Source organism: Urocampus carinirostris, chromosome 20, assembly GCF_059441175.1.
Source record: "Urocampus carinirostris isolate Australia breed hairy pipefish chromosome 20, RoL_Ucar_1.0, whole genome shotgun sequence".
In the NCBI taxonomy this organism is placed as follows: domain Eukaryota; kingdom Metazoa; phylum Chordata; class Actinopteri; order Syngnathiformes; family Syngnathidae; genus Urocampus; species Urocampus carinirostris.
The window spans coordinates 23,500,022-23,511,761 of record NC_142368.1 but is presented as its reverse complement, the minus strand read 5'-3'; the positions used below and the strand labels follow the sequence as shown (position 1 = coordinate 23,511,761).

The window sequence follows — 11,740 nt, the reverse complement described above, 5'->3', positions numbered from 1 at the left end:
AAATTAACGAGAGGGGCGGGGCTTAGCTATGCAAGCAGATTGATTGATGTTCTCAGAGTACTGAATACATTAAAAACATCTCTCATCTCATTAGCTGCACCGCTTTTCCTCAGTAGGGTCGCGGGGGTCCTGGAGCCCATCCCAGCAATCATCGGGCAGTGGGCAGGGGACACCCCGAACTGGTTGCCAGCCAATCGCAGGGCACACAGGGACAGACAACTCGCTCATTCACACCTAGGGACAATTTGGACCGGTCAATCCACCTGAAATGCATGTCTTTGGAATGTGGGAGGAAACCGGAGTGCCCGTAGGAAACCCACGCAAGCACGGGGAGAACATACAAACTCTGCACAGGAAGTCCGGTAGCTGGATTTGAACCCACACAGGAGGTTCCCAAGACCTTAGAACTGTGCCGCACACGAGACGGTAGTATGTTTTTGCCTTCCTGATGTTCAAGGCGATTCAATTGACGGTGAACACGGTTTTGAAGAAAAACAATCCGTCAATTTGTCAAACAGGGCCCAAAAAAATATGTGGACTGCAGCACCTTCTGCTGGAACATCAGTGCATCTACTTTAACCCATAAAATAATTCGTTCTCAGAAAACAAATACTGAAGTTCCGCTGATTAAAGTATACTTATGTACATTATTGTGTGAAATATTATTTTTAATTAGGAGTAGACAATATTAAATGGTTTCCAGTAATATACTTTTGTCTAGATAAAGTTAATACTTATGGCTGGCAAACGTTTTATTTAAAAAAAAAATCATAGTTACATTGTGTTGTCTTTAACACCTTCGAGTGGTAAAAAAAAAACTTCAGTCATTTAAAAAAAAAGATATTTATTCGAATAATCAGCATATACTGTATACTTGAACTCGCATATAAATGTGTATTTTAAAAAACAAAGTATTTATCCAACATGAGGCTCACCTAGCGGAAACAGACACGATTAGCCGCCGACTTGATGCTAAGCGTACCCCCAAAACCAAAGACCTTGACTGGGTTAAAAATGAGTGTGGTCTGGTCACTTTGAGTCTCTGTAGTTTGTTTTCTACTTTTTGCTTTGTAGCACATGTTTTTGATTGCACTTCACAATACAATACAGCATTCAAAAGTGTCCCTTTAAATAATGTTAAACATTGTTATAGTGTGTTTACATGTGAATGCACAGGGGATCTAGATGTGGGATGCAATTGTTAATGAAGTCTGGGGGTAGGATTTGATAAACATATACTTCTTCCCACTCCCTTTCGAACATTTACGATAACATTGTGTGTTATTTACTTTTTGATTTGTTGTGTTATGTTCGGAATAGGTTTCATGTATTTGTTCATTCATAAATAACTGTGGAAAAAAATTGTTTTGGTATTTTGAGTATTACATTACAACCAGTTATTATTGAGTTGATACTGTTATTACCAGGTTGTAATTTTTAAAAGTTAAGTCAACCACCAAATCATCATAGAAATTAAATGTATCAGAAAATTGCAATGACCCATCACTGGTGAGCTTTTTTTTTTTTTTTTTTTTTTGAACAAATTTATTGACACTAAAAACAGAAAACAATCATGACAATCTCAACAGCAATTAAGCTCATTCACAATATTATATTCCAATATTACGTTTTTAACAGCAAACACAAAGTGAGGTTTGAACAAACCTTCTCGAAAATCAAACATATTCACAATTTCATTATATAACATCTTTGTTAGTATCACTGGTGAGCTACTGTATTTTCAGTACCTGTCTTTAGGAGGCCGCCTAGTGGCGCGAGCACCACGATGTAGACCAGGGGTCGGGAACCTTTTTGACTCGAAGTGCCATAAAAGCAAAATATATTAATTTTATTTTGGGAAAGAGCCACAACATATATTATGAGACAAATATGCTAAACCCGCGCCCCAGACAAAAGCTTAGTCTTCAGCACATTTATTTTTGATGAAATGAAATGATAAAAATTATGAAAAGAGAATAATGCCAGAGCCCGTGTCCGTGTCAACAAACATACCACTTTAAACTTGTCTCTTTCTTGCAATTACTCAAGATTGGTTGAACTCATTTTTACCCTTTTTTTCATACATATTGGTTTCAAAACCAGATGCAAGCAGTTATTTTGTAAAAACGTCACAACATTCTGCAAACAGGGAGCCTGATGTGCTTACCTTTGGCGCAGACGGCGTAGGGCGAGAGATGGGAGGAAGTGCTTGCACTTTTTGCATAGCTCCACCCATCCCTCCCACTCACCCAATCAAATAACTAAATTCTCTTCCGGTGTTTTGGCGTATTTACAGTTTGTTCTGTGGAATTATATCATCTGAACACTGAACACAGATTATATAGTGAGCTTTTATATAAAGGATTCTTCAGCCAAAACAAGTTAATTTTTTGGTGTGACACCTTGACTGTAAATTGTAGTGAAAAAAGTGCCCGATATATTCTGAGAAGTACTGCTTTGTGATTCAGTTTTGATTTGGCTTTGCATGTATCTGAACAGGATTAATGGCTCAAGTTTTGAACGAGATGGAGAAAATTTGCATGCTATCAAATTTGTCTCTGAGCCACAGGTACTCCATATATGGCTTGCGAGCCATAGGTTCCCGACCCCTGATATAGACCAATGTTCCCTCTAGGCTTCCACGGCAAATACCGCGATGTAGACCAATGATCCCTCTAGGCTTCCACGGGTCCGAGCAATCTTCAAGTCTGTGAGCGTCGCTCAAAATAATGGGGAGCAACATTAATCCCAAGAGTGGAAACCAAATGATGATTAAACATGTCCAAAACCTGAGATCAAATCAAGGTATATTTTTCCTGGATTTCCAGCAACACTACTTAGTTTTTTCAATATTAATGAATTGGCTACTGTAATATTGGAAAGGTTGCACGGCTCACGCGTCAATTGTTTTTACAACTACTATTACATAAGAGTTCCGATTTTTTAAAAAAGTATCTTTTGTTACACAATTCTAAGATTTTGTGGATTTATTTAGTTGGTTGGTTGCACTGTATTTAATAACTGTTAGTGGAAGTACAATGTTGGCAAGAGATTGACTGGTACATTCAAATAAATTGCGAATTGTTTGAATGCAACACACGAGACCCCGAAAAACGTGTCATTTTCCCTGCTTTTCCCCTCATTTTTCTCATATTTTATCTCTCGTTTTTTTTTTCGTAGTTCCTTTTTTTGCCTTATTTCTTCTTTTATTCACTAGTTGTTTTTTCTTTTATTTGTTCTTTCTTTTCCCTAGATTTTTACTAATTTTTCCTCCTCCTTTTTTCTCCTTTTCCTTTTAGTTTCTTTTTAAAGTCACTTTGTGTTTAATGCTACATAATGATTTGTAATACGTGGATAAAAGCAACAAAAACAACCTTAATAACCATTAGGGTGCCGAAAGAACTCTTTAGTGAGCTGAGACAAAAAGAGCCGCTTCTTTAAAAAGACGGAAACTTGCACAGCAACATTGACGTACTCACGTAGGTAAGAAAGGTCAAGTAGCAGGCGATAATTAAAGTAGACCACACTTGTCCCTTTATATTTTAATGTCTTTTTGATTTAAAAAAAAAAAGTTTTTTTTTATTAGCAACTTCCTAACACAACCCCCACACCCTTTCTCTCGCAAAAACTCAAGCTCAGATGCACACTTGATTTATTTTTCTAAAAATGAAATTGACTTCAAAGTACAGCGCTTGAAACACTGCAGAGGGAACCTGCATTGTTTTTGCATGCACGCACTGCAATTCCAGCCGAATTTTCTAGTGAATCAATTTAATAATTTCAAGCTGATTTTTATGTGCAGGATCACTTTCCTTGTGGGCCTAAATGTTCTGGGCGGTGCGCGATTGTGTACGCACGCAGTTTAGAGAAAACATTAATGTCTGCTCCGATTACAACTCGTGATCCTCAGGATGGTAGAGCTCGCTCATGAGGCGGTAGATGTATGAAGGCGCATGGCCGCCGAAGTTGGAGATGAAGAGGGTAATGAGCTCGGGCGGGACGTAGTCAAACACAGGGCAGTGCACGTTCACCCTGGACAGGATCTCCCCTGAAACAAAAAATGGTTCAAAACAGATGCAAAAGTACGCTAACCGATTGTGACTTGTTTACCTTCGGAGAACGGAAGCACTTGGTGGGGCGAGACAAACTTATGGAAGGAGTTCTCCTCATTAGGGAACTAAAAGAAGTTTTAGCGGGTTAGCATAATCAGAGTTCGTGAAATCGGTTTGGTTTTGTTACCTGTGGTGAGAGTTTGAACATGGGCGTGCAGACAATGAGCGGCGTTGAGTGATGCTTGGCCGCTAACGCTAGCGTGTGCGTCCCGTTGACGGCCCGAAGACCCCCGTTGGCGAGAACCGTTTGCGTCCCGATAATCACCTGGAGGAAAGGCGGCACCTTCTTGGTTATAACATTATAAAAACCCAGTGCCGTTTCTTGATTACCTTATTGACGCGGGAGATGACAGCAAATATGGCGGCATCGGCGATAACGGTTGTCTCGATACCGGCTTCCGACAGGCTGGTGGCCATCTTGTGACCCTGCAAGATGACAAAACATTTTTCCGCAGGACCTTCCAGTTGATTTTCCTTTAAAAACATTGTTTCATCAGTCAACACCACATGAGGTAGGTCTTTGAAGCTGGCCTGTGGGTTGAGATCTTAAAAAAACAAACCCTTACCCACCCTAATTTAGGTTCAGGTTTGGGCCTGAAATGAGGATCAATAGTTCGGGCCGGGCTTCACTCCCGCTGCAGTGCTTGCTCAAACAAACTGGGATGAAGGGATACTAAAAATTGCAGGCAATGTCATTTTCATAAAGTAAAGTGCTTTAAACTTCTAAATCCCGAGTCTTCACAAATAAAATGTGAAATTTGGGAGTTTTTCAGGCACAGTCCTGCCAATCAAGTTAATTATTCGGTTTGTGTCGGGTGTCAATACTTGCAGGGTTGGATTTTTTTAGGCCCGATCTTACCTGTAGGTTTGAGTTTGATTGTTCATTTAGCCCTGAAGACAACAGAAGGGTTAAATACCCTTTCTCCTGATTGGCTTATTCTTTGTATGTTAGGTCATGGGTCAATAAAATTAACGTGTTCCAACAATGAGTGCTAAAGGTATTCATATCAATAAAACAAGAAGGGTGCTCACAATTAGTGACTGGCTTACCTTTCCCTAATTATTGCACACTTTGAGTAAATCCTATCAACTTGATTTCATTTTTCAATTGAAAACATTACTGTGTTTGTGTAATATATGATATATTTAAATGAAATTGCGGATCCAAACAACCAATGATTTATAATGGAAAAGCTTAAATGATCAGGCGCGCCCAAACTTTTTCATACAAATGATTATATAGAAATATTTGTTCAATTAACATTTATTTTTTCTTCAGAAAAACAGTTATTTTGATCTTTTTTTTACTTCCAACAAGATAAAAGAGTTAAAGGTAGAGTGTGTTGTTTGAGGTGTGCTTAAAAAGTCTTTAGCACATTTTATTTCACTATGTGATGTTTGACGATGTGATCAAATCTATGAAATAATCATGACTTTATGCCAGTAGATGGCAGGAGAGGGCAACAAAGTTCCAAATTCTGGACAGGACCTTTAAAAAGATAATCCTGAATTAAATAGATAAATGTAAATAAAATACATACCGTATCTTCCGCACTATAAAGCGCAACGGGTTATAGGGCGCACCCCCCAAAAATAGTTTTTGGTCCTTTATTTTCCATACATAAGGCTCACCGGATTATGAGGCGCTACAATGGGAACGTCGACAAAACAGTCAGATAGTTCAGTCAAACTTATTACCCCCTTAACATTCCGAAAGCTTGCAAAGAAGCAAATACGTGTCTCACACATGTACGGACACAGTGTCTGTACGATGTCACCAATCACTCAAATGCATCGTTCAACATATCATTCGGAAAATTAAAGTCTTGGGATTCAAGAAATGCCAACCATTTCTTAGTTTCTATTTTATTTTTCGCTGGTAACTGTGTGGACAGCAAAGTAAGAATTTTATTGTGCAGGGAAACGGGGTTCTTTACTGTGCATATGACAATAAACACTTTGAGTTGAATTTAGTTTAAAAATAGACTCATCACAGAAACATCAAGATCGTTCTAAAACAAGATACTGGGAAAATATAAAGCCGTATAGCTCACCTAAGCCATCACGTTCAATAATGCGACGCAACCATGGTCTTCTTACAACTGTGAGTGTAGTAAATCCAACCGTGTAAAATATCTACAAATACAGACTAGTAAAAAATGTTTTCTCTATGCTGTAGTGCAACCCAACATGTAATTCACATTCATCTTTTTCGGCCAATTGCAGGCTTTGTTTTGCCCCGCTTTAGCCTATGCGAGCCTGTAAATGATGAAAAGGATCAGCCTCCTTTACCCCAGAATAACTTGAGCCAATAGTGACTGATTCAAATGATGATTGACACATTGGTTAGGAAATGAAATGCTGGTGTATATATATCCCAACATACACCGCGCACTACTTCGCCTTCGGGGGAAAATCTAGTCGGCGGCTGCTTACCTTAGTTGCAAGACTTTGCGACTGATTATTGATCCATATATAAGGCGCACTGTATTATAAGGCGCATGGTCAGCTTTTGAAAAAAATAAAGGCTTTTAGGTGCGCCTTGTGGTGCGGAAAATACGGTATATACATTTTCCTTTGTGCTTCCTAAGCCTGGGCGCCCGCCACTTCCTCCTTCAATGTTACCTGGCAGAAGGGGGCACACTCGGCGACAATGACGTGAAACTTGCGCTTGCGTGCTGCGTCCTTGAGGAAGGCCTCCACGGTGCGAGAGCGGCCGATGGTCATGATGACCTCGTTGGAGTGGATGTGTTCCAGCGCCTGCATGGAAATGTTGTCCGCTGTCCCATCTTAGGTACAAAAACAATAAAAATCTGGACAGATGGAAAATTTGGTTTAAAATAAATGGCTGACCGAGCTCAGTCAGCAGCTCGTTGATGGCCTCAATGACGTTGGATTTGAGGGGAGCGAAATGTTGCCGAAAGTTCTCCTCGCTGAGCGCTCCTGTTGTCAGAAGCTTGTGGAGAGATTCTTGCTGGTCCAGTTCCTCACTGCTGCCACAAGACCTGTAGATATAACAGGGTTCCTCCAGCTCAATAAAAGTTTAATTCCAGACTTTAATGCCTTTTGAAGTCAAAATTAAGACCAAGTCGACAAAAATACACAGGTGAAACAAACAAGACCAAAAACAAAACAAAGAAAAAAACCTCACGAATTAAAGGCAATTTCGGACAAAAGTTTTTTTTTGGTCATTTTGAAAATATTTCCATCTAAATTATAGCACTCTCCAAAGTTTAAGTCATTGAAAAAATAAAATAAAAAGGATATTTACATTACATTTTGGTTCCTCAGTGAAAACTGGCAGATAACTACCATACTAATTCCAAAGAATTCTTCTGCTATATTCACGAAGCCTTTTTATCACGATGAATGACTTTAATTATATATTTTCAAACAAAATTAAATCTCATTAACGTGTCCACATTTTAAGACTTTAGAAAATTGGAATGAAGACATTTTAATGCTGTCAAAGGCCTTACTTTCAGAATAATGAATTCAATGGCTTTTAAAAACTTTACAATTTTGTGTAATACTAAGGATGGTTTTTGAATGCTGCAAAATAGTCGACAAAAATTGATTCTAGATGAAATCAACAATGAATTCCATTGTCGACTTTTTGCGCAAAACACGTTTTCCAACAAAGTGAGGCATTTCTGCATTAACATCATCTCTGCTGAGTGTTGCTTATGCACAATAGCGTCTCAAAGGACAACACAGAAATGACGGCGCCAACATCAAGTATGCATATCAAAACTTCTAAAGCTTGGGAGCATTATAGCTTGGATATGGCAAATAAAAAAAGACTTTCTGCAAAATTTGCAAAGCAGACCTTTGTTTTATTTGCTATTCCATTTCTGTTAATGAGCCTGTTCGTGGTTTACAGAGATAAAAAATGTTTACTCCATCCATCCATTTTCTGCACCGCTTATTCCCAGCAGGGTCACGAAGGGTGCAGGAGCCCATTCCAGCCTTGTTTGGGCAGTGGACAGGGGACATCCTGAACCGGTGGCTAGCCAGTTGTTTACTCTATTTTAATTAATTATTTATTTGGCTGTCCCTAAAAAATGGACAGAGGTTTATTTGTGGATTTATGTGTCTACTAACTAATAGAGGAAAGATCGGGCCTAAAAAAATCCAGCCAGACGGCCAATGTGTATTACAGCCCGACCAAGTTCGAGCCCGACAAAAAAACTTTATTTGAAAAAATAAATAAACATCTGACTACATTTTGATATTTGAGAGGACCCAGGAGGAAATAGAAAGGGTGCCAGCAAACAAGCATTTTACATTGCGCCGTTCCTGTACAAAGAAAAGTATAACACAGAAAAAATGACACGTGGATACTAAAAAAAGTCACCGAGAGAGGGCCGCCAGCCCTAACCTGAAATAACGATTGGCATTTTAGGCCAGACCCAAATTTCGTTTGGGCCTAAGATATTACCACTCCTACTGACCAAGCACTGTGCCTAATTGGTTTTACATTTTTGTACGAATTCAACATTTTTTGTGTTTATTATAATTTTCATAATCAATGAAACTTTTCTGTTCATAATTCATGAGTTATCAACTGCACGCTAATTGTAATGGTAATCTGACTAATCATTCAAATAGTCTGACTCGTTGATTATTAAAATAGTCGATAGTTGAAGCCCTAGAGGAAACGGCACTACGGTCAAGTCAAGTCACATTTATTTATATAGCCCTTAATCACAAACGACTGCACAGGATTACAATTACACCATCGCCTGATCTTAAACCAACATGCGGGCGAGGAAAAACTCAAAACCTCAGCGGGAGGAAAAAACAAAACATGAGAAAGGGCCTCACAAGTTGTAATCCCCCTACCAGGATGACCAGGGTGGAATAGATTTAGAGTTGAGTTACAGTACACAAACATAGTAAACATTTGGGGAAAAAAAACAACACTTATTAACGTTCTCGTCATTATTATCCACTCATCCTGTCCTTCTAGGTGACATTCGCCGGATATCGCTGCCAAACGTGAAATTTAATTCAGCTTGACGTAGCCGATGTCATTTGCGTACTGCTGGAAGCACTGGCGGCACATGTTGAGTCCGTATTTACGGATCAAGCAATGTTTGTTGGAGCAAACCCGGCAAGAGCGGGATCCCTGTCCAAATTTTCTCGGGTGACTCCAGTAGAGTGTCTGGTGGCCCATCTTGCCTCTTTGCGCTCGAGCGTCGGCAACATCAATAAAAGAGAACACTAGGTAAGATGTTGAAATTTATCCGGAAAGTGTCCGACAGCAACGACGCCCCAAGCCTGTAAACTAGTCCAGAAAGTCCATAAAAAACTCGGGAAAAGGTTCAGCTCTGTCCACAGTGCTAAAGCCTGGCCTTCGGAATATTAGATCAATAGCCTCCAAAGCTTTACTTGTCAATGACCTTATTAATGAGCACAATCTTAACTTTATTGGCCTTTGTGAGACCTGATTGAAACCGAATGAGTTTGTAGTGCTAAATTAGGCTTCTCCCCTTAGCTTTGTGAGTTTGCACTTGACACGACCATGCAAAAACTGTTTTTCAAACGTTTGAAGCACTTGTTATGAGGTCTTTAATGTCAACACCAACTTATGTGGTTGTTGTGTATCGCCCACCTGGACCATATTCAAATTTTTGGGATTAATTTTCGGAACTGTTAACAGACTTAGTAACTTATGCGGACAATTTTGTAATCATTGGTGATTTTAATGATCACATAAACTCCCCATAAAATTCACTTGTGATTGTTTTTAAGTCACTGATTGATACATTTGGTTTTAATCAAATAGTTAATGTGCCCACTCATAAAGATGGGAACACTCTAGATCTTGTTCTGACCCGGGGTGTAGTAGCCTTAAATGTTACAGTGTTACTGTATTGTAATGCCATCTCTGATCACGAACTTGTTAAGTGTGAGGTGCTATTTAATGTTTACTGTGATAAGGAAAATTTAGGCTTTAGTAGTCGCAATATCCGCCCTGCAACGGCATTAGCTTTAAAAGAACTATTACCCACAGTAACTGCGGCCTTCCCTTCGTACACTGGGTCTGTTGACTCGCCTACAAACAACTTTAATACTACTGTAATAAGGAAGACAATTTATTTGTTGATTGACTCGCCTTGCATACTCCTCTCTGATAATTTTAAGCACACGTCTGATCATGTTCCCGACGGTGGTCTCTGATGGTTGGGCAGCGACCATCCGCCTGCCCTCCTTTCGAATTATTTCCATGAGGTCACCTGGGAAATACACAAAAATAAAAAACAAGGTGTTACCTATCAATGGAGAGATTAAAAATACTACAAAGAGTCTGCAATATTTTTCCTTCATTTACACTTTCTTGTCCGACAATTTAAAAGCTTATTTTCCCGGTTAGCTAGCGCAATAACAAAAAAAGAAATGGATAAAATATTCGGCTTCCATATTGCACCTGCGTTGCTCCAGCGAGCCTGCGACGTAATTCTTCGGAGCAAGGAGGTCGTTTCTCGGGCCATCTCCGCCGAACCCCGCAGAGGTCCGGTACCGCTCCCGCCTCGTTTTAAGTCCGACAAAAAAGCTTCAATTCGCTCCGTCAACTCCGTTTCTTTGACACCACCCGGCATTTTGACAATAATTTGATGAGAAAAATTAAACAAAGTATCTCGTGAGTTTGCCTAGTAAAGCGTCCATTTCAGAACCAGGAAGTGTTTTGGTGTACATCCGGCTGACCGTGGCTACCGTGACTCCTGATTTGTAGAGAACGCGGAAATGTGTACGTTGCATCATACAAGTCACAGGTACAATAAGGCGGCCCGCGGGCCGGATCAGGCCCGCTAAGGGATTGAACCCCTGCCCGCGAGACAACACTCAGAGAAGCGCAAGAGAAAAACAAGCTGCAGGTTGAAATATGTCAACTTGATGTTGCCAAAGCCAGGGTTGCCTCTCATAAAGACACTGTACTTGTATTTATTTATTTCTTTTCCACCCCTTTTCTCCCACATCTGTCTTTCACTCTCTGTGTCTCTTTTTCTCTTCCTTTGTTGCTCTTCTAGTCCGGCCCCAGACAGAATGTTTGTTCAATTGTGTGGCCCCCCCGAGTAAAAATGAGTTTGAAACCCCTGATTCAAGTCCTGTTTAAGGGAAAGTGTGTGAAATGTAGTGCCTCCCAGTGGTACCAAAAGCTTTCATTCAATAAAGAAACATTGCTTTGGATACTATGTAAAACGTATGAACTATCACACCAATCTTTAATCATAAGAAATCATCAAAGGTAGAGAAATTTGTATTTCTTATTCATAGTGAAATCCCCAAATAGAGGTTGTCGCCATGTGTGTCAGCCATCTTGCTGCTATGCTGCACTCTGTGGCACTGGTTTTCATTCATAAGAAAATACAGTGCCATCTAGTGGTCAAATATTATCCACTGGGGATACACATTTATAGACCGTCGTTAAATCATCATTAAAATTGCTGTCTCTTAATCTTGCATATATTGGTCAAATTCTGTTGCGTTAATATTTTCATTGTTGGTATGTGGACTTACAATATCGCATAAGTCTTTCTCTCTCTCTATATATATAGGCAGCCTCCCTGTGTGGAGTTTGCATGTTCTCCCTCTGCTGCGTGGGTTTCTCCCACATTCCAAAA

General features: G+C 39.7%; 1 protein-coding gene and 1 pseudogene across 1 annotated transcript; both read right to left on the bottom strand.

Moving 5' to 3' along the window:
- Window positions 1–3,635: 3,635 nt before the first annotated feature.
- On the bottom strand, window positions 3,636–10,844 carry eif2b2 (eukaryotic translation initiation factor 2B, subunit 2 beta). The gene is made up of 8 exons (XM_088325321.1): window positions 10,546–10,844; window positions 10,234–10,354; window positions 6,966–7,117; window positions 6,738–6,901; window positions 4,443–4,538; window positions 4,240–4,377; window positions 4,111–4,177; window positions 3,636–4,048 (listed from the first exon to the last, which is right to left on the bottom strand). Exons 1-8 carry the CDS (start codon window positions 10,715–10,717, stop codon window positions 3,891–3,893), a joined length of 1,068 nt encoding a protein of 355 aa, XP_088181447.1. The 5' UTR covers window positions 10,718–10,844; the 3' UTR covers window positions 3,636–3,890.
- On the bottom strand, window positions 9,121–9,558 carry LOC148346648 (small ribosomal subunit protein uS14 pseudogene; annotated as a pseudogene).
- Window positions 10,845–11,740: the final 896 nt, after the last annotated feature.